Raw genomic sequence first — 23,755 nt, forward strand, 5'->3', positions numbered from 1 at the left:
CCCCACTGCATTATATAATGTGAGCCATATCTAAGAGAGTCACTTTCAGTTCAGCTTTAATCGTGAGCCAGCCATAAAATGAGAGAGGGCAAATGTAATTAAAGCATACAGTAGCTCAGGATAAAGGGGCAGGCTTGAGAGGCTGGTGGGCCACAGATCAAGAGCTTGTGGTTATGAATGGTAATGTTCAGCTGGAATGGATTTGCCGGGTTAAATAGTCTGTTTTTGTTCTGTAATATTTGATGGTTCTATTTACCCAAATCACTCCAACAACTGTCATTAATGAGCCCTTTTAGCCCTGCTCTAATATTGCAGATGTGTTAGTTGCAGAAGTACATCACCTTACCATGTGGAGGTCACAGAAGATGCTTCCAGTTTCACAGACAATCAGTGGGATCTCTCAGTGTTGGCAGTATTGAGGGAATTGTATTGACTGGCTGTTGTGGATTTTGTTTTGCCATTGTATGTAATGTGGCTCGCAGGTAAATAGACATAGCCACAAAGTACCAAGGTTTTGCATCCCAAGTTTGCTTAATGGTTATAGACATTGTAACCCTACAAGAGCTTCTTGTTAAGTGTATGGGAGTGAAGACCAGGGTCACAGGAGCGTATTGAGAATAACCCACCCACGACAGATCAGTGGTCACCTTGCCAATGTTGGCTGAATGAGTCGCTTCGGGGGATATTCCCATGACCCCTGTAGCCTTGGAAAGAGATGGTTTTATTGTTAATGATGGACACATGTCAAGAAGCGTGTTGAACATCAGCTCGTCAGTAGCTGCTGGCGGGCAGCCCATATTTAGGCTGTAGGCAGGGATTGATTAGGCAAGTTAAAAATGAAGCATATGAATGAGGGAGAGGGAGGGATTAATGGTTAGGCAGATTTATAACTAATGAGAAATGGGTTGTGGATTAACTAATTAATACTTGAACCGTTACAACTTTACAAAACTCACATTCCCAGGTTCCCCATCTGTGGCGAGGCTGAGTAATTACTCCATCTGTACCATGTAAAACAGTTCAACGTTAAAATAGCAGAACATCTTAGGGCTTCCTCTTTCCTCTTTCACTTTAAATGAAGAACATATCTATATTGTACTGATCTGTAGAAAAAGCATTTTTATTTGAAATAAAATACAACTAGCTCACAAAACTTCACGTCTGGGTGAAAGTGATAAAATAATTGCGGAAGATATGCATGATACGTTTCTGCAACAGTCTGTTTATTTCAGTTATTTCACTCTCTCTCTCACAAACCCCAAACCAATGAAAGGTTCCACCACCACTTCTCCACTAATGCATCAATTTAAAAAGTAAATTTCTGTTTCTATCACTGCTTTCGTGCCTTTAGGGCATGGCTGACCACTTCACTTAATTCTCCTGATGGACAGCCAATTCAATTCTACTTCACATTCCCAGACTGGTATGCCTGTCCACAGCCTCCTACACTGCCAGGTCACGGTGTGGGTGATCTCCAACTTGACAGCATGAACACTGAACTCTCAAACTTCTTGTAATGTGCTCCCCCTCTGTCCCGTTTCACTCTCTCCCCCGATCCAGCTGAACCCCACCTCTTTCCCTTCTCCCAACCTCTCCATCTGCCCTTCATCAACACATGCCTTCCACCAGTTCCCCTCCCTTGATTCCATCCTCAATGAATCAACCCGGTTTAACATTACTGATATACATTGTGAAATCTGTTGTTCACTACATAGGTCGGCGATGTTAAACCAGATTCAGCTTTACGAGATGGACTAAGTGGCCCAGATGTGGGGCGAGAAAGCAGCTCTTTAAAAAGGCTTCAGTGAGAAGGCAGAGGTAAGAGCAGGTAAAGTTTTATTTTGTTGTTTATCCTTGGTACTCAGGATCATCTGGGAAATTGAGGGTTTACAGGCGGACGACCACCAGGAGAAATAAAGGGTGCAGGCAGTCAATGGATGGTTCTTCTGTGGCCATTCCCATCACTAACAGCTATACCCTTTTGGATACCTTTGAGGAGGGTGTCCTTTCAAGGTTTAACAGCAGTAGTCAGGTCTCTGGTACTGTGACGGGCTCGGACGCTGAAGGGTAGGGTACAATCAGACAGGCTGAGAGTGATAGGAGACTCCATAGTGAGGGAGGAAGAGGCATGAGATTCTGAGGTCGCAGGATGTCAGGATGGTGGGCTCCTCCCAGGTGCCAGGGACAAGGATGTCTCTGAGCAGCTGTAGAAAATCCTTGAGGGGGAGGGCGAACAGCCAGAGGTTGTTATACATGTTGGCACAAGTGACCCAAGTAAAGGAAGATATGGAGTCCTGTCGAGTGAGTAGAGGGAGTTGGGTAAGAAATTGAAATGCAGGTTAGTGATCTCCAGATTACTATAAAGTAAATGATTTGGATGTGAATGAACTTCATGATTAGCAAATTGGCTGACGATACTAAATTAGGGAGTCTTGTCGATAATGAAGCAGGTTACAGTGAATTGCAAAGAGATCTTGTTCAGTAAGGGAGATGGACAGAGGAATAGTGAATGGCTTTCGACCTAGTTAAGTGTGAATTGATGCATTTGGACAGTCAGACCAGGGTAGGATTGTGCATTGAATAGCAAAGCACCGATGAGTGTGGTGGAACAAAAACACAATTCGCTGAATAGACAGGGTAGTAAAGAAGGTGTTTAGGCAATGGCCTTCGTCAGCCAGGGCACCAAGTTTAGGAAATGTGGACAGTTTTTTGCAGTTATAACCGTTATTGGTGAGACTACACTTGAAGTATTGTGTACAGTTTTGGTCACCCAGTATAGGAAAGACGTCGTCAAGCTGAAGAGGATGCAGAAGAGATTTACGAGGATGTTACCTGGACTAGAGGGTCTGAGTTCTAGGGAGAGGCTGGACATCCTTGGAGCACAGCAGAATGAGAGGTGACATCATAGAAGTTTATAAAATCATGAGGGTTACAAATAAGATGAATGGACAGTCTTTTCCCTATGGTTGGGGAGCCCAAACCTGGAGGGCACAGATAAGAGGGGAGAGGTTTGAGAGCCCAAAGAGGTAACTTCTTTACACAGAGGGCAGTGAGTTCCTAGAATAAATGGCCAGAGACATGGGAAACAGGGACTAAGCAGGGAGGATCTGAGGTCGACAGAAACCAGTTGGGCCAAAAAGCCTGTTTCTGTACTGTATTACTCTGAACTCTATAACTGTGTCAGTGGGTAGTCGAGCATCCATTTGATGGCATTTCTGAGGCAGCACTCCCTCAAGTACTGCAATGGAGTGCCCTCTGAAAGTTTGTATTGTACTTATAACTTGGTAGTTAATATTTGTCTTTAAATTCCTTTGCATTCCATCATTATTGTTAAAGTAATGAGTCACACATCACACCACTGGCTACTCAATCTACATAAAAGGGGATTAGTACAGATACTCACTGGGGCCTTTCAACCCCAACGAGTATCTGTTCTAATTCCCTTTTATTTATGTGGCCAGTCAGAATCACTTCTGGCCTTGGAAAAAGTCAAATACTGGAGGACTGGAATTTAAGGTGAGAGGGAGGTGGTTTAAAGAGGCGTGGGGCAAGTCTTTCTCTTTACACAAAGTGGTAGGTGCCTGGAACGAGCTGTCGGGGGCAAGGTGGAAGCAGATATGATGGTGGTAATTAAGAGGCTTTTAGACAGACACACAGGAAATGTGAGGATATTGATCGCATGCCGGCTGAAGAGTATTTTGTACTTCAGTTTAAATACAAACGGATTTCATTTTCTCCTCCACTCTTGAGACACCTTTCTCCTCGTGTGGCTCAAAGGAGAGGACATGGTGTTCTCTCCTAAACAGATCCTTATCCTGCTGCTTCTGAGCGAGAGTCACACAGACCAGAAACAGGCCATTTGGCCCATCTGGTCCATGCCAAGTGACGTGAGGTCGGTTAAGATTTCTGGGGACAGGGCAGCAAGTGGTTGGGGGCAGGGGCAAATGCCTACAGCAATGATCAGCTGGGAGGTAATGGACAGGGGTGTCTATCTGTGGGACTGAGTTGGTTTCTACGTAAGTAACAGTTGGCAAAGGTCCTTTACTGAATGGGGTACCCTGCTAATTGGGCGTCCGGTACCTGGGGACCCCCTTCCCTTGTGATTATCCCAACCCAAGCAGCTGATGTACAATGGCAGGGTCGTTGGCTGAGAAGGGAAAATGGCTTGTCACTGAAGCTGAAATTTACCTTGTAGTGAATTTCCTGGTAGGAAGTTCCTGGGTAGAGGGGAGGGAGACAAAGGGGAGGAGAAGAAATGTGGAGGATAGGAGAGGAAGAGGAGGTGGTGAGTGGAGATAAGGGGAAGGAGAGGAGGGGCGGAGGAAGACAGAATGGGAGGGGAAGAGAAAGGTAGGGGGGTGAAGGAGGAGCTGAGGATTAAGAGGAATTTCTCTACATTGCCCATTCTGTTGCTATGTACATTAAAACCATGTCTGCTGAGCATCAACCTGTCTGCCATGTGAAAACATCTTTGCTTTCTGTCATAACCTTTACAAATTATACGTGCATTCAGAGGCCAAGGCCCGATATTCTGGAAATTTCTCCCATCACCCTCCCCTGAACTACTGCTGCTCCTTGAAATCTCTAAATAGCAACACTTTGAATATCTAATCTGACTGCCCCACAAAGAGAGGTTAAACTGATCACCCACGATTTGCCAGACAGGGCTCTTCTCCCCAGATGGTTGGGGATGAGGGAAGTTACGAGAATATGTGAGATAATCTCTAGTATGTCCGACCAGGAATTGAGGAGAACGTCCTTTATAAAGTCTGAAGTACTGTTGTAGGGAAAGTTTGAGATTGGTATCGGAAATGCGTTTAAGGAGAAATCAGATGATATCTCACAAAGCATTTCACAAGAGTGAGAATGGAATAGAAGGTACAGTGACAGGAGAAGCTGGAGAACTGGGGGGGAAGGAAGCTGATGTTGAGGGTAAAGACCAGCTTAGGCCAGTAGAACTGAATGGTTGGTTCCTTTGTTATAAATTTTATCCAACTAATTCTATGCTGGAAGCACATTAAATTCTACCTGGCAACAACTATTGATACTTTTAACTTCTTGACAAAATGTGAATGTCTGGTAAGGCCAGCTTTTAATGTGAACCTTAATGCTGAACGGCTTGCTCAGCCTCTCTGGACAACAGTTCCCAGGCACTGTGGCTTTTCAATCTGTGTTTGATTACTTGCTTTTATCAGTTGCTCGTGTGGGGTTTGAACTCACGTCCAACAAATCTCAAATCTAGCAACTCAGCCACTCTATCAATTACCCCACCCTGTCAAAATATGTAATGTAGAAGCTATAGATGCTGGTTACAGCTGATTAACAGCAAGTAACTGACAGGATAGTTGTGAATTGACCCCGACAGAGGAAAGAATGCTGGTGTACCGGTAGAGAAAAGGAACGGGTAATTATTAGTCATCCTTCGAAAGAGTGACAGCAACATTTGAGAATATTGGGAAACCTTTCCTGCATAAGCATGATATCCAAGTTGAATAACATGCTTGAGATTAGTGTTTATTCAGATGTTCATTTTAAGGCATTCTTTTAAGGACAGACTTATTCAGGATTATCTAGAGTTCTGAAGAAGGGTCTTGGCCTGAAACATCGATGGTCTATTCATTTCCATAGATGCTGCCTGACCTGCTGAGTTCCTCCATCATTTTGTGTGTATTGGTCAGGGTTCTCTAACGTGTGTGTAGGGATATGTATATTGGGTTTCAGATCACAGAAGTGATCTGACATTTGTTACTTTGAGATTTTGAAGGGGGCAGGTTTGCAGTGTGGTGGGGTGGAAGGGTCAGAAGAGACCGTGTTATGCAGGCTGTGCAAAAAATATCTGCAGTGAAGACCAGATACTGAATGTGAGATTCACATGGAGAAAAATTCATGGGATATGGGTGGGGATATGATTTACAGGGAAGACTGATTATGGGATTATAGCAGGAATGTCAGATGGATGAGAAAATTTATCTGGTTTGCTATCATGTACTGAACTTATTATCACTTTTAACATGTGAGTTGAGAAACTCAGATTGGTTTTGACAAGCCTCTGATAATATTTCTGTCATTGAGGCAATGTGTTTATCTTGCAATGCAGAGTGAAGAGATGCACACATCGGGGGGGGGGGGGAGGAAAGAGGGAGACAAGGTGGCACATTGGATAACCTGCTCATCTGAAGAAACACTTCCAAAACAAGAGTACAAAAATAAGACTCTTGATACCACTTTCAGTGTTGCTGTGGAAGTCTGTCCACAACTACTCATTGTGTTTGGTCTCTCATATTGTGGGGTCCTGCTATCCCCACTCAACAATCTCTTCATCTCATCGAAGTGCTAACCTGCACTGTAAAGAGGTTTCCTGAACATTCCACCAGCCAATCAGACCGGCTAAATCTAACGGTGCCAAGCTCACTGGCACCACCTGAGCTGAAAACAGAACCACATTCCAGTACAGAGATGACAAAAAAATGTCCACGTTCATCCATGTGATATGGTCACCTCTCTTTACCCCTGAGGTGGATACGTAAACAGCTGGAACAGCCAGTCACAAGTCAGGGATTTTCTGGCCACTTGACTCACTTGGCTTGGGGCTGGGTAGCCAGCGGTGATCAAATGTATACCAAGATCTCTCAACAGCACCACACAACAACGCTCCCCATCCCCAACATAATAAACAAGGTAAGAAATGAAGATTTTCTTGTTTATCTGTGACTGTTCTTGGGTGTGGTCACCCTGGTGATTGACAGATCATGTAACATGGAACAACTACAGCAAGGAACAGGTGCTTTGGCCCACAATGCCATACCGAACCAGAAACCTGAAAAAAACCCAAAAGCTAACCCCTCCTACCTATACAATGTCCATATTTCTATATCTTCCTCATACTCAGGTGCCTATCTAAATGTCTCTTAAAAGCCTCTCATATATTTGCCTCTATTACGTTTCCAGGCATTCACAACTCTGAGTAAAAAACTTACCCCTCACATCCCCTTTGAACCTACTCCCTCTCACCTTCAATGCGTGTCCTCTGGTATTAGACATTTCAACCCTGGGAAAAAGATACTCTGTCCACTCTATGCCTCTCATAATCTTATAAACCTCTATCAGATCTCCCGTCAGCCTCCGCCGCTCCAAAGAAAACAACCCAAGTTTATCCAGCCTCTCAGGATAGCACATGTTGAGTTCCTGGAACTCTAGGGCAACCCTGAGAGATCCTAGTCCAGATCAGGGAAACACAAGGAGAGATTGTGTTCTAGATCAGGGAACACCAGATGAGATCCTAGTCTAGATCAGGGAAGCACCAGGGGAGATCCTAGTTTAGATCAGGTAAACACCGGGACAGATCCTGGTCAAGATCAGGGAAGCACAAGGAGAGATACTAGTCAAGATCAGGTAAACACCAGGAGAGATCCTAGTCTAGACTAGCTTCTTATATAAATGCTGCTGGCAACACTCTGTATAGAAATTACAGCACAGACATAGGGCACTTGGTAAAACAGCATCAAAGCTGAGTTTATGCTCCACAAAAGATTCCTCCAGCTCCTTTCCCTCCAATTCCAGTCTAATTCTCCCCTCTCAGAATCAGGTGTAATGTTACTGACATTTGTTGTGAAATTTGTTATTTTGTGGCTGCAGTACAGCACAATACATAAAAGCAAACTATAAATTACAATAAGTATATATAAATTAAGTTAAATAAATAGTGCAATTTGAGAGCAAAAATAGTGAGGTAGTGTTCATGCATTCACTCCTAGCAATCTGATGGCGGAGGGGAAGCAGCTGTTCCTAAAGCATTAAGTGTGTGGCTTCATGCTCCTGTACCTCCTCCCAGACTGTAGCCTCTAATTTTCCTTTAGTGCATCTGTGCTATTAGACTTCACTACTCCTAACATTTAGTGAGTTCCACACAATACTCCAGAATACTTTGCATTTATTACTAGCTACCTAACTTACCATTGATCTTCATCTCAGGTGGAAACAATTTCTTTTCATGCATATAATCCCCTGCATTGTTTCAAAGAGCTCCATCTCTTTCGTAGAGAATGCCAAGGGTGTGTGGGATTCGAAGCAAGACTACAAGTGTTATAACGTTCATTACGGTTATGAGAAACACAAGTGCTTACATTGGGCTCGTCCCGCCTCTCTCGCCGCTTAACCTTCTGTACTTCATAGTCTTCCAGTAATGTCTCCATCAGGCCTCTGGAACGAGACTGTCCTGAAGTTTGCTGATCCACAGGTGTGGGTTCAGACCGTGGAGAGGGCACTGGGCGTTCAGTCACTGGTGACACTGGACTGGATTTTTCCATTTTCCCTGCATGGAAAAGGGAGGAATAGCAAGAGGAATTTTTCAATTGATTCATTAATATATTCTGTGTGATGCTTAGGCAGAGGTCTTCTTTAAAAAAAAACACAGAAGGACATTGAAGTCTGATAGCTATGAGTAGCACCAACTTTTAGAATTCTCTTCCAGCTACTTTGGTTACTATACTGATGTCCTGAGATCGAAAGTTATTCAGGTATAAAAGAAGAAACTTCCAACAAAATGTGCTGAAGGTGCAGATCCCCACCAGCCAGGCCATGCCATTTTCTCACAGTTGCTATCAAGCAGCAGGTGCAGACGCCTGAAACCCCTCACCCCAGGTTCAAGAGCAGCTATTTCCCTTCAACCATAAACACAAGAAATTCCACAGATGCTGGGGATCTTGAGTCACACACACACACACACACACACACACACACACACACACACACACACACACACACACACACACACACACACACACACACACACACACACACACACACACACACACAATTCCTTCAGCAATTTGTAAGTCAGGCAGCATGTATGGAAGGGAATAAACAGTCAACATGTTGGGGTGAGACCCTAATGAAAATTATCCAATCTTATGAGCCTGTGGGCCTGCTGCAAGGAGTTTTTTTTATATCACCTGTGCATACCAGTATTTGTGCACATGACAATAAACCCAACTTTGACAGTATTATCATACCTTGAATCTATTACTGCAGTTTCAAGTTGAATTTATCACCATGTGCAGGGGAACCATGGAAACCATGGATACCATGGAAAAACTTGCTTGTGAGAGCATCACAAGCACGTAGGTTCAGATAACACCTAGAGCATACATTTATACAAGACAGTGAACAACTGCAAAACAAGACCCAAGTGCAAAAGGAAAATCACAGACGTCAATAGTAGTGCAAGAGGTAGTTTGCTTGCCGTACATGAGTAGATCAGAATTGCCATGGTTTCCAGTGAGTATCATGGTGACATATCATTGTGAGAGATGGAGACAATGGTCCATAACCCTAGTTCTACTCTTCCCTCACACAGAGCAAATTTGCCTATTGCAAGAGGGAATACAGAAATTACTTTCCAGAGCTAAGTTCATCTCTCACTTTGTTATTGTTATAACAGCACCTTTTTTTGAAACACAATTTGAATTATAGAGGATAACAATATACATTGCGAGTCAGTTACTATCAAAGTGTATTCACGGTTGGGACACAGGTTCTGTGTTGTGTATGTGTAATCCAATGTAAAAAACAGCAAAGTGGAATGTATAAAGTGATTAAGATTATCATGGTACGTAAGACTGTGGTTAATAATAATTCCTGCAGATTAAACTGAATGTTCCCTTTGGACCTGAAGGTACAATGGAGATACGTGACCATCACTGCTTTATACCACTTTGTCTATAGTCTTCCAATCAGCACCTCTGCATTCTTTCCCAGAACCATGCAAACTGTTTTTGGTGACCTTTCTGTATTATTAACCATGGTCTTATGAAACATGATAATCCTTATCACTTTCTCCACTATCCTGTTTTAACATTGGCTTACACATATAATAGACACAATAGATCCACCTGGTCCACCTGGCATTTACACTGGTCCAGACCAACCTGTCCTACCTCTTTCAGATGAGATAGTGAAGTGAGACTCCTGCTGTCTGATAGATCCCACACCATTATATCACAGCAGAGCAATAATCTCTTCATGCATCTTATTCCTTGATCATAATCCCTACAAGCAATAGGTGATTGTCCAATATCCCATGGATGCTTGTATGCGTTGCTCTGTGCAAATCAGCAGACTTGTTTCCCACAAGAGTGTTGGCACTTCACTAACTGTAGAATGTGTCGTGATATCCTAAGGTGAGAAAGGTGCTAGAGAAATGAAAGTTTTCCTTTCCACTGGATTCCTTTCTGTCAACTAATCTGTCCTTGCCTGAAGCTTTTCCCCAGATAACGTAATAACGACATTCACAGAAAATTTATGAAGGATGCTCTTCTGACATTTCTGCTCAGTGTCAATCACACTTGTGTCCTGCAGTTAATCTTTAATTCCAGGAGTGGAATGCACTGTGCTACCTAAACTTTAGCTGGCACTGTCTTGCATAGTGAGGGCTACTAACTAAATCTAATCCACCGCGTACGTTCCATATATCGATGGTCTTGTCTGATGTTCAGACTAGCCAAAATAAGGAGAATTTGTTCGGTAATTCACATTTTCCTTCATGGCAATATATTTTGTAGAAGGCACCGTCTTTATCAGAATCTCATCATAAATGAAAGAAGTCTAGGGCCATGAAATCAATAAGACATGATATTCCCATTCCTCACCCCCCCCCCCCCCCAACCCTATGAGTATTCTGAAGGGATTACACCTTTTGCAATTCTCTGGTCCACACTTCTGTCTCCATCAACTGTTCCTCATCTTAAGGCACTTTCCCACAAGAGGAAAAGCCACACCTATCTCTTCAACTCTCCTTCCCATCATCCAGGGACCAAACAGTCATTCCATGTGAATCAGCAATTCGGAGTTCACAATGCGGTCTCACCTGCGTTACTTATTGAGATGGAGCATGAAACAGGCCCTTCTGGCCCTTCCAGCCATGGCACCCAGCAATCCCCCCATTTCATCCTCGGCTAATCACCGAACTATTTACAATGACCAATTAGCCTACCAACTGGCATGTCGTGGGACTGTGTGAGGAACCTGGAGGAAACTCACGAGGTCACGGGAAGAACATACGAACTCCTTACAGGCAGCGGCAGGACAGAGAAAGCTGAGGCAGTTTGGTGGCTACTTTGAGGCGCACCTGTGTTCAGCTGCCTGCATCCCACTCCCACTCTGACCTGTCAGTCTGTGGCCACTCATACGATTACAATGAAGCCCCACACCTCATCTTCCACCAGGACACACTGCAGCTTTGAGACTTCATATCGGTTTCACTACTTTAGGCAATGTACTCCTCCTGTCAGTCTGAATCAGTACAGCCTGCCAATTTTTTCCTTTCTCTGCTTCTCGTATGGTGGTCACGTCCCACAGCCCTGTTACCAGCAACACATTCCACAGGCAAAATAAGTCCAAGTTGATTCTAATGGTTCATCTAACTGTGACAATAACTCATTTGGTTTCACCTTACTCCTTTTGTTCTTCCCATCCCTCTTCTACCTTCTACTGAAAACTGGTTTGTTTTCTCCCTTTCCCAGTCTCTCTAACACTGTTTCTCTTTTCACAAATCTTGGCAAACTTGCTGAGCCTTTCTAATATTTTCAGTGTTTTAAATTCGAGACTTAGCACTGGTAAAGTAATGAATTACATTTGGATTTCTCACGTAATAAAACATTTACGCTAATGTTCAACTCCAAGGATCTGGCCATTTCAGAAGGAACAATTAATTGTCAGGTAGTTTCATTACAATTCCATACTTCAGTGTAGGATTCAGTTGAGTGCTCATTGATCCGATATATTCACTCTGTTTCTCTCTTCACACAGTTGTCTGACCTCACAGGTAGTTCTGTCACTTAGTGATATGCGGGAATGACTTCAGGACATTTCCTCCATTCCCCAAATTTCACTACCTGCATACACTTGTCCTGTCCAATAACCCTCCAAGATACTTCTGTTACCCCAGTTCTGGACTCCTGCTGCAATCCACTGTTTACTCTACCCATCACTGGTAACTTAACTCAACTCATGAAATTCCTTCCATAAACTCTTAGCATCTCCTTCCTCATTTACAACAACCTATCTAACCTGCTCTCGAGATCTCTTTCTGTGGTTCAGCATCAAATTTGGTTTGCTAGAAAGTATCGAGGCATCTTGTTACCCTGTATAAATAATTGTTTACAAGCGACAACATTTTTGCACATTGAATATATAAGAATTAAGGGCAAAGGGATTAATGCAAATGGATGGCTGAGAATCAGCACAGAATCAATGGGTCGAAAGGTCTGTGTGCTGTATCTCTCTAAGACTCAATTATTTAATATTTCAGTCCTGGAGTAACAAAGGTTGGAGGAGGCAAGGTCTCAGGGCTCAGTTACTAATAATCAGTAACTTTTCACTTCTGCCACTAGATGGTAGAAAAGAGTCAGGATGAACTCCACTGAGGTCTGGAGAATTGAAGTCTAGGTCTTTGCACCTTCCCTGTGTTAACCAGTGCCACAGTCTTATTGAATCTGAGCATCTCATCATCTAATGGGATTTTCACTTTTTTTCGCCTTGGGATTTCTTCATTGCGTTCTGTCTTAAATAGATCACAGTACCACAATATTAAACACGCAACCTGGCAGATTGCTGCAAAATCCAAAGAGGTCATAACTAGTCGTTAAAAAGGAAGGATTTTGACAGCACATTTGCAGATTGACTCTATGTAGACAAAGCTGACATTTGGCATTTGTTATACATTTCAGGAAAGGAAGTAGCACCATGTTAGGCAGGTGTCAGGCCTGGCTCCACCAGCAGCCCTCTCGGCTCCCACTCGGAAGGTCATGAATTCTGGCCGAGTCTGTAATTAAGTCTATCACCTCTGCCAACAAAGGATCTCACATCAGGTGCAATCTAAAAGCCGGCAGGGCCATACAAGTGGAACTAAAAGCAACAAAAATCTGCTAGAGGAACTTAGTGGGTCAAGCAGCGTGCAAGAAGAAAGGAATTGTCAGTTCCTTTACTCTCACTGTTGCTGAGTTTTTCCTGCAGATTGTTGATTGCTCCACATTCCAGTATCTGCAGTCTGTTGGGCCTCCCTGATTCTCCCAGTTTCTTGTGGGTGGGTGGGTGGGGTGAGAATAAAATGTTCACTTTCTTCCCCAGCTGCATTGAACTAAGTCCTCATGTAAAAATAAGGGAGAGATTTGGAATAATATGGAGTATCTTCCAAACCCAGCATGTCCAGAAGTGCTTCACACTAAATCACATCAGCTAGTTATGCACAGCAAGCTTCCATGAGGGTGATAGAAGAGGAAGATATCATCCTTTAATGATGTTTGCTCAGAGACCGGTCTCAGGACAATGGTAAGAACTATCGCCATTCTTAGAAAATGCCCAATAAAGCCTAACCGAGAAGGTAAAAGCCTCATCTAAAAGACAATGCCTGCTGGTAAGGCCCTGAAAGAGCAGCCTGTGCTTGACTTTCAACCTGTAACCCCCTGATTCCGAGGCAGGAGCACCAAAAGTAGGCCGCAACTGACAGCATACCAGAGATGCAACACAAGGCTGATATGTCCAACTCAGCTTAGAGGAGAAGACCTCTGCAAAACCATCCCTTTACTCATCAAATGTAGGTCCACACAGCCCAAACTGAATTCTGCTTTTTCCATAAGAAGATGCTGTTTGAGAATATTCCTTTTCTCATTTCCCTCAGCTCGAGTCCTCCTCCCAACAGAACTGAAGGGAGTATGTCATTCTACAAGATTGTGACCTCCTGATATTTTATTTCCTGTGTGTGACTGAGAGGGGGGACAGAGGAACATTGACATTTTAACAGAGAAAGGACCCTTGCTCCTGGTGACCTCATCCTGGCACAGCATACAGGACTGCCAGCAACAGGGCTGTGCAACTGCCAAGAAGCAGAAGGATAATGTCACAGCTAACACCCAGGCTCTGTGTGACAAACTCTGAGCCAGCCACCGGAAAGGCAGCCACACACTGTTCAAAACAAAACTGCAGCCAATTTGGACTTTGTACCTTCAGTGACCCTGCCTGTTCCGGACTTACAGAGGCTGAATCACACCAGAACAGCACTCAGGCCAGTGGGTTTAAATGAGAAGGACGTAGTCTACATGCCCTGTTTTGGGATGGTCTACCTGATGAAATATTTAGGGTGAAGGTTCAGAAGTCCAGGGCAAAGAGGCAGAAACTTAAAACCCATGAAGCTCTCTTTCACATGAAGGTTAGTGGGAGATTTGAACTCCCTTCCCCGTGTATTTGGGTGGGAAAATCTCAAAGCTGCTAATCTCTAACACTCTATGCTATGGTGAAATGTTTAATGTAGAAAGAGGCCATTCAGCATTCCAAGGCTGTGCTGGTTCAGTGGCGCTTGGGGCCTAGTGCTTTTTGTCTGTTGCCCTGAGAGTTGCACCATGCGTATTACCCATCTGACCCTCCTGCAAATACCACTTGGGCAAGACCGGATACTTGCACCTGCACAGGCCGAGATGCCCAGATGGGAAAGACTATAGCTCTTCTCCAGATCTTCAGCTCGGCCTGTGAGCCTGGGCACTGACCTTCCCACTGGGACGCTGAGGGAAATGCCTGGGGTTGAGATGCCCAGGTGTGAAAGACTATAGCTCCACTCCAGACCTTCAGCTCGGCCTACAAGCTTGAGCACTGACCTACCCACTGGGACGCTGAGGGAAATGCCTGGGGTTGAGATGCCCAGGTGGGAAAGACCCCCGCTCCTCTCCAGACCTTCAGTTCAGCCTACAAGCTTGAGCACTGACCTACCCACTGGGACGCTGAGGGAAATGCTGGGTGTCAGGTTGGTGGTCCAGGGTTACAGCAGTGGACTCTGGCCGGTGCCCAACCCTGCCATCTTGGTCAGCACAACTCCTGGTTAATTTTGTCAATCTCTTTTGGAAAGGGCCAGGCTGAGGAATGATCCAGTGTTTAAGATGGACAATGCAGATGTGGACCAGCCGGGGAAGACCAAGACTGGAGACCACATTACTAGACTGTTGCTAATATGTCCGGTGAGGAATTTAGGAGACTATTCTCTGGGTGTGGGGTGGTGAGAAGGTGGAGCCTAATGGCAGATATACAGCTAAAGCAAAGCTAGGTAAATGCAGGGGAAGGATCTCCATATGGGAGAAGGTTGGGGGAAGAAGGCATATTAGAGAGTAAAGACTGACATAGTCCACTTTGGCTAAATGGCCTACCTCAGTTCTCTGAATATCCTGCAGAGAGAGAAGCCACAAGACACATTTGTCTTTTCGGATAGTTTAACTGCCCCATTAGCTCTGATGTTCACCAGCTGAGCTGTAATATGATCCCTCTGGCTTGGCTCATATTCCAAACCCACGAGCCTGGTTCATGCAATGAGGAGAGTTCGGGGTCTTACCGGGGGCTTTTGCTCTGGGGGGACATGCCAGTGACGGTGTCTGGGGCCCCGAGCTCCTGCGGAGAGTCTGCACCGTCTTCAGGACCTCTCTCTGGCGGCGAAGCTCCTCCTCTCGATCCTGGGCTGCCCTGATCTCCTGCTCGATCATCGACAGTGTCTTCTGCCTGCGCGAGCGCAGCTTAAAGGGGCCGGACTGGGCGATGACCTCCGGCTCCTGTGAATGGCTGACAAAGACATTGGTTCTGGAATAGTCTGTGGGCTCCAGGTAACTGGCAACGTCACTGAAGGGGCTGAACTCCGGCCTGTATAACGAGGGCTGTGAGCCGCCACCACTGTTGCCGCTGACGACTGCCGTGGTACTGCTCGGTCTGGTCGTTGCCGTGGGAGATGGGAGGCAATGGTCCTTGTGGTGGTCTGGCTCTGCCTCTACCTCACTCTTTGGAATGTGGAGTCTCTGGTCCTGCACTGGAGGTGGTGGTGACAGCCCAGTCTGTGGTTCAGGCAGAGCAATGTCGGCTGGCTCACTCATCAAATCCGACTCAGGCTCACTTAGAGCACCTTCACCTGTCGCAGGAGCTGTGTTGGTCTCCTGTGCCAGGGCGAGCTGTATGGCATTCTTCACCACTATCTCTGCCTGGTATTGAAGCTGCTGCTCGGTGTCCAGTGGCAGAGGGGACCGCTGCCTATATAACTCCTCGTCACCGAGTGAGCCCAGGCCTCCTTCCCTCTTGTCAAGACTCTCCTCTCCATCCCTGTCGCTGGGTGTGAGAGCCTGGGGCGTCTGCGGTTGAGAGAATTCCTGAGACCCACCCAAAGAATAGTCCAGGGACACATTTGTTGTCTCATTTGAAGCGCCGCTGTCACTCACGTTGTCAATACTGAAATCATTGGACAGGGTTTCCATCACCGTCGTGTCCTGGGATCGAAGGGATAAGTCATCCAAACCAGAATCTACCTCTTCCACTGTGGTGGGGAGACTTACACACTTGAAGCAGTGGTCAGAGGTGTCACTGTCACCATCTTCATTCAGCACTGTCAAGACAGCCCTGACCCTGGTAAACCCTTCGTCGTCTACGTTGGCCTTTCTGACTAACTCTTCCTTCAGACTGCTGCTGATCAGTTGGTCAGCAGTTGTGTGCAGAGGCTGCTCCGAGCTCAGCCCCCCGGTCTGCTTTCTCTCACAGGGGGGTGAGGGCACCTCCCTGCTCTCGCCGTCGTCAGGCACGATGCTTACTTTGGACACCTTGACGAGGGACACTTCGCTGACACTCACCTGCATCGGCTGCCCCTGAGCCCCACTCGCCCCCGCCGCTCCACCTGAGACGGCCGTCCGCTCCTTCTGGGGGGCCTCCGCCAGCTTCTGCGCCGGTAGTGCAGAGCCCCCTCTGGTAATCCCTGTCCGCCTCTGTCCATGATGCGCGGTGACCTCAGGCCCGCTCTCCATCTGCAGGAATTGCCTCCTGGCGGCAGAGAAGTCAATTTGCTCTGTGACGATGTCCTCCCTGTTGATGCTGACAGGCTCCGGTGGCACAAACACAGGGGCTTTCTGCTTCGGTGAGACGGGGGACAGGTGGCCTCCCTGCTTCCTCTGCTTGCGCTCGGCATACTTCTTGTGTGATTCCAGCTTATCTGGGTCCAACTGCTGCTCGAGGGACTTCTCTTGGGGGGGCTTCCACTTCTCCGTGATGCTTGGGTTCTTCCTCACCACCTGGCTCCGGATGACCTCCAGTCGGGCTCGTTCCAGCTCCGCGATCTCGTCCGAGGCCCTGCTCTTCTTAATCTTGTAGCTTTTGCTTTTCTCGTCCTCCACAAAGAGCTTGGAGGGCTTTTTGTCCTCGTGGTAAGCCCGTAGCTCGAACCTGGCCTCCTTCTTCAGGGAGATGATGACCGGCTCGCCGTCCCTGGAAGGCTTTCTGGAATTTTCCGTCTGCTCTCTGCTCTGATTGGCAATGGGTGATGCTTCAGGGCAGCTCGGTGAAAGACCATTCACCTTAACCTCATTCTCGCCCTGCACCTGTTGCTCAGTGAGTGCGGGCTCCTCCCTGGTGAGGGGTGAATCCGCAGGGTTTGCTGCCATGGGACTGGGAGGAACTCGGCTGTCTGCCATGACTGGGCACGGCTCGAGAGAAGGCGGTGCATTCGACCCGTTCTCCATAACAGGGTCACAGCAATTTGCCTCCAAGACCTCGTCGAGGTACCTGATCTCCTTCGCAACGTCGCTGTCCAGTGATTCATGCCTGCTCTGGATGCCGTTGTGCTCTTTGTTGCCATGGCAAAGTGGTTCGCTGTCCAGGGGGGTGGACTCCGAGGTCACAACCTTGGGCACGGCTGTGTTCACGGTCATGGGACCACTCGGCTGGTTGTCCACCTCCATTCTGTCCTCCTGCCCAGACGTCTGATGATTGGAGTTTCCGCTGCTCTTGTCCCTCCTCAGTTTAGTGCCATCCTCCAGGAGCCTGGCTGCAGGTTTCTGCGCAAAATGAAGGGGAAACAAGCGTTAAATTAGATAGGGTGTCCGGGCAATTCAACAGAAAACTACACACAGCACCTCTCACCGATATTATCTTCACTTTGACTCAGTCTGTCACAGCTCAGTGTACTGATTGGATGAGGATTGATAAGTTTGTGGCCTAAGGTAGAAGGAGTCGAGTTTAGAAAACCTAGCAGATTTATTTTTCAACATAGTCCCTCCTACATTTACACACTTAGTCCAGCGGTGGTGGAGCATATGGATCTTGGACTTCCAGAAAGTGTCCACAGATGGGTGATTGATAAGTTTGTGGCCTAAGGTAGAAGGAGATGAGTTATACAGCTCTTGTTACATGCACAGGCAGTTCAACTCTTTGAGTGATTATGCAGAAACTTTGAAGTTAATAACTCATGTCCTTCTACCTTAGGCCACGAACTTATCAATTACCCCTGGAGTGGACATTTTCTGGAGGTCCAAGATTCGTACGCTGGACTAAGTGTGTAAATGTAGGAGGGGCCTATGTTGAAAAATAAAAGAGCTAGGTTTTCTAAAATTGACTCCTTCTACCTTAGGCCATCAACTTATCAATCACCTCTTGTATAAGTTCATAGATGACATCACCATAATGGGCCGGATCTCAAATGATAATGAGATGGAGTGAAGGAAGGAGACAGAGAGCCTAGAGATATGTTGTTAAGCTAATAATGTCAGCAAAACAAGCGAGACCCATGTATGTGCCAAGGTTCAAGTTCCTAGGTGTAACTACCACCCACAGTCTATCTTGATTCAACCACGTAGATGCTATGGCCAAAAAAATACACCAGCACTTCTAGTTTCTCAGAAGGCTAAGGAAATTCAGCATGACACCTTTGACCCTCATCAATACTTTTATAGATGCACTGCTGAAAGCAAGATGTTGCCAAGATTTGTAGACACAGCTCAGTCCATTACGGAAATCAGCCTCCCTTCCATGGAGTCTCTCTGCATGGAGCTCTTGCTGCCTCAGTAAAGCAGCTACCATAATCGAACAAGTCCTATCACGGGCATTTTCTCTTAGTCTCCCTTCCAACAGGCAAGAGATACAAAAGCTTGCAAATGCACACCACCAGGCTCAACGACAGCTTCTTTCCTGAATGGATCTCTTGCACCTTATTCTCTACCTGCACTGCACTTTCTCGGTAACTGTAACACTATATTCTGCATTCTGTTATTACATTTCCCTTGTAGTACTAAACAGAACTAAATTTTCCCCTGAACGATTAACAATAAACTGATTCCAATTACATCTATGGGGCCATTTTACTATGTGTTTCATTTGATTGGGACGCAGATAAAATAAAACACTTTCAATATTAAAACCAAAAAGCTGCAGGTGCTGGAAATCTGAAATAAACAGAAAATGTTGGAAATACTTAGGAGGTCATGTTGCAGGTGCAGGAGAAAGAAACTCTTACGCCGTGAGGCAGCTGCTCTAAAAACTGTGCAAATGACCTACAGCACTGATTTTAAATGGATCTTTGTCCAGGTTGGTATGCTTTGTTAGGGTTGTGAATGGGCATTTCAAATCTCTCCATCTCCACTTCCATGTTTCTCACTCAAGTCATGAACCATCCTCAAATATATTGCTTCTTCTACACCCTTTCCAAAGCTTCCATATCTTTCCTGTAATGGGGAAACCAGAACTACACACAATACCCCAAAAGCAGCCTAGACATTGTTTAATATTGATGCCACTTGACTTCCTGATTCACATACTCAATGCCGCAACTAATGAAGGCAAGCGTGCTTTCTTTACCACTCACACAGCCACTTTCGGGGAGCTATGGACTTGAACCCAAGATCCCTCTGTACAACGATGCTATTAAGAATCCTGCCATTAGTTGCATATTAATTATATTTGACCTCCTAAAAACTCATAGTTGCTAGGATTAAACTCCATCTGCCATTCCTCTGCCCATATCTGTAACTGATCTATGTTTTGCTGTAACTTTTGACAGCCCTCTACACTGTCCACAACTCCACCAATATTTGAGTCATCTGCAAATGACTCCACCAAACGTTGTGCCATCATAAATGCTTTGCTATGCCATATATATACAAGTTTTTGCTGTTATTCTTTGGTAAATGGCAGGTTATTGTTATAACAAGACAAAATGATGTACCATCATTAAACTTAATTGCAAAGAATAACCAGGCAAACTCTGTGAGCTCCACATCATTTGGTGCGTTTAGTCCTGTCAGTTTTGGAGACAGGAGTATAAGAACTAGGGAAAGTTTGATTATGACTGTTCTTTCAAATCTATTTGGAGATATCACAGGGGTGAAGATGCAATCCTAGGATGTAACTACTGATCCTCTATTTCCAGCTTCAGAGCTAAGCTATCCCACAAATTGGCCACAGCACTATTTCAAAGAAAGCATCTTTTTGTGTATTTGCTCTGCTGCTGTGTAGCCAAGACACAATGCACTGAATATCCTCCTTCAATAACCATTGCTAAAAACAGAAAATCTGGTCATTGCCGTGCTTTGTTTGTGGGAGTCTGTTGAACACAAACTGATCACCAAGACCAAGGAGATGGTGGTGGACTTTAGGAGATCTAGGCCTCATATGGAGCCAGTGATCATTAATGGAGAATGTGTGGAGCAGGTTAAGACCTACAAGTATCTGGGAGTACAGTTAGACGAGAAGCTAGACTGGACTGCCAACACAGATGCCTTGTGCAGGAAGGCACAGAGTCGACTGTACTTCCTTAGAAGGTTGGCGTCATTCAATGTCTGTAGTGAGATGCTGAAGATGTTCTATAGGTCAGTTGTGGAGAGCGCCCTCTTCTTTGTGGTGGCGTGTTGGGGAGGAAGCATTAAGAAGAGGGACGCCTCACGTCTTAATAAGCTGGTAAGGAAGGCGGGCTCTGTCGTGGGCAAAGTACTGGAGAGTTTAACATCGGTAGCTGAGCGAAGGGCGCTGAGTAGGCTACGGTCAATTATGTAAAACTCGGAACATCCTCTACATAGCACCATCCAGAGACAGAGAAGCAGTTTCAGCGACAGGTTACTATCGATGCAATGCTCCTCAGACAGGATGAAGAGGTCAATACTCCCCAATGCCATTAGGCTTTACAATTCAACCGCCAGGACTTAAGAACTTTTTAAAAGCTATTATTAATGCTTTTTGAGATAGTGATTTAGATGCATATCATATTTTTTACTGAGTTAAGTATTGTATGTAATTAGTTTTGCTACAACAAGTGTATAGGACATTGGAAAAAAAAAGTTGAATTTCCCCATGGGGATGAATAAAGTATCTATCTATCTATCTATCTATCATTGCATTAACATCATGACAACAGTGAACACACTTCAAAACCAGGTCACTGCTGTAAAGTGCTTGGACTGCCCTGCAGTAATGAAGGGCTCCATGCATGTCCAGTCTCTCACAACTGTCCCCCGCCAGGAATTATGAGGGACTGAGATAAATCATTCAGAGAAAAAAAAACACAATGGGCTAGAAATTTGGCTTTGATCACCGGAACTTCCCTTCTAATCCCTGCTCAATATTTGTTGAATCCTATGCAACCAAATGTCTGGGGATTTGTATGCTCAGCACGTACAGAGGGAAAGGAAATCTGCGTGTCATCAGTTCTGTGTTTGTTTCATTGAAGGTTAATGGGAAAGATAGAGGATCCTCAAATCACCCCAAGAAGAGATTCCTCTGATCAGTATTGAATTGAATTGACTTTATTTCTTACATCCTTAACATACCCGAGGAGTAAAATTCTTTATGTTACGTCTCCATCTAAATGTGCCATGTGCCATCATAGTAATTTATAATAATTTATAATAAATAGAACAGTCAATGTAATATAGAGTACACTCAAATCAGCATGAGTTCATCAGTTTGACAGCCTGGTGGAAGAAGCTGTCCCGGACGGAGCCTGTTGGTCCTGGCTTTTAAGCTGTGGTATCACTTCCTGGATGGTAGCAGCTTGAATACCATTTTTGGGTTTAGGTCATTTACATTTGGCAAATGGCTTTGGCTACCAGTCTTCTGTTCCTTGACTATGTATTGTGGATTCAGTTTGGAATAATGCATTCCTTAGAAGCTTTGGATCCCAATCCAGAAGCTGCTGGCATCTGTGGGATGGATGCAAATCTGGAGGTGTGAAGTTTGTATGTAGTTTCAAAAGAAAGCATTGTCTATACTTTGTAAATATGGATTGTCCTTTGTGCTTAGCAAATAAATATCGAGCCCCACTTTGGGCCAGCAGATCTTTCCACTGAAAGCGTCTCTGTATGATGCCTGCTGTACCTTGTTTTGTCGAATAAAGAAGTTGCTTTGCATCTACCAGTAACTCTCTCCAATGATTTCGTTCATGCAACAATATTTGGTGTGATAGATTGTGGTTGGGTCTCCAATGATCCTACAGGTCCTTTTTACACACCTGTCTTTGTAAATATCCTGAGTCATGGGAAGCTTACAACTACGGATGCGCAGGGCTGTCTGCACCACTCTCTGCAGAATCCTGCGATTAAGGGAGGTACAGTTCCCATACCAGGCAGTGATGCATTCAGTCAGGATGCTCTCAGTTGTGCCCCTGTAGAAAGTTCTTGGGATTTGGAGGCCTATACCAAACTTCCTCAACCGTTTGAAGTGAAAGAGGTGAAACCATTACAGTACAAAATTTAATATAAATTTATATAAATTACAAGGAGCAACAGAATCCAGCCTCTTCTCAATTTGTTTCACTATATTATTTAGACTCATCTGGATGTGATTCTGACCGTTGTCCTAACAGGGTTTTATATGACTGGGTTTTAATCAGTGAGGCACTCACAATGGCCTCACATCTTTTCTGAGAATAGAAGGTACTTTTTAATTTTAAACAATGAAAAGATTTGAAAGTGTAGACAGAGAGAGGCTATTTTTTTTTCTGTTCGGGGAGCAGGGTCCTATATAAAAAACTATTAGAAGTTAATGTTAGATGTGAAGAAGAGGTACAATAGCCAATGGAAACTTGCAGCTTCTTGTCTTAAAAGACTGCCGAGACAAGGGGTGAAGTGGAATTTACAGATGACTTTTGTTAGAACAGAATATTAGAGCTTGTGGAACCAAGGATTAGGTAGGTGGTATCTGAACTAAGATGCAGGTTAGGTTGTGCATCTATACTCATGTCATTCTACAGGAATGCCGTAGGGAGCATCCTAACAAGCTACATCACTGTTTGGTATGGAAATTGCTCTGTGGCGGACAGGAAGGTTCTACCCTAATGCCCAATGAATCACTGGTACCAGCCTGGCCGCCATCAACAGCATATATACAGAAAGGTGGCAGAAACAGGGCAATAACATCATGAAGGATCCCACAAGACCTGCTCATAGTCTTTCTGTCCCACTCCATTGGGGAGGAGGAATACTTCACTCTCAATCTTAGCATGAACAGCAAATTGCTGAAGCATCTTTGAAAGCTCAGCATATATTCAGATCTACATGTCTACTATGAAGGTCTAAATGTACAGTATTTGCTACTAACTAATAGAGAGTGTGTTTTTGTTAGGATGCAGATACAATGGCCTTATTAGGAATACAATCACCTGTATATTATGCATCACTGGCAGCAAGGCCTGTGTATAACAGCCTTCTTGCTGCCAGTCCAAAATGGAATGTAGCCAAACTTGTTTTGTTTGGTGGAATGATAGAATAAAATTGTACAGAAGGTGACCATTCTGTCCACTCTTACTGTGCCAACTCTGTGTAAGAATTATTCACAGCCACATGCCACTGCATTGACCCCAAATATTTGCAAATATTTCCCCTTTTAAGCACAGATTCAAGTGTCAGCTGTGGCTTAATTAGCAGAACACCTACCTATGAAACAGCAGGTTCGACTCTACAACCCCAAAACCAAGAATCTAGAACAA

At 44.9% G+C, this 23,755-nt stretch overlaps 1 protein-coding gene across 3 annotated transcripts in view; it reads right to left on the reverse strand.

Annotated features, from left to right (window-relative positions):
• Positions 1 to 23,755, reverse strand: part of LOC140729162 (PALM2-AKAP2 fusion protein-like) — a 543,495-nt gene that overhangs the window by 11,158 nt on the left and 508,582 nt on the right. For all 3 annotated transcript variants that reach the window (XM_073048623.1, XM_073048621.1, XM_073048622.1), the window contains 2 exons: positions 15,371 to 17,840; positions 8,124 to 8,311 (listed from right to left, as the gene is read on the reverse strand). In XM_073048623.1, the coding sequence (XP_072904724.1) occupies positions 8,124 to 8,311; positions 15,371 to 17,840 (2,658 nt within the window). The remainder of the gene's footprint in view (positions 1 to 8,123; positions 8,312 to 15,370; positions 17,841 to 23,755) is intronic.

Source organism: Hemitrygon akajei, chromosome 6, assembly GCF_048418815.1.
Source record: "Hemitrygon akajei chromosome 6, sHemAka1.3, whole genome shotgun sequence".
In the NCBI taxonomy this organism is placed as follows: domain Eukaryota; kingdom Metazoa; phylum Chordata; class Chondrichthyes; order Myliobatiformes; family Dasyatidae; genus Hemitrygon; species Hemitrygon akajei.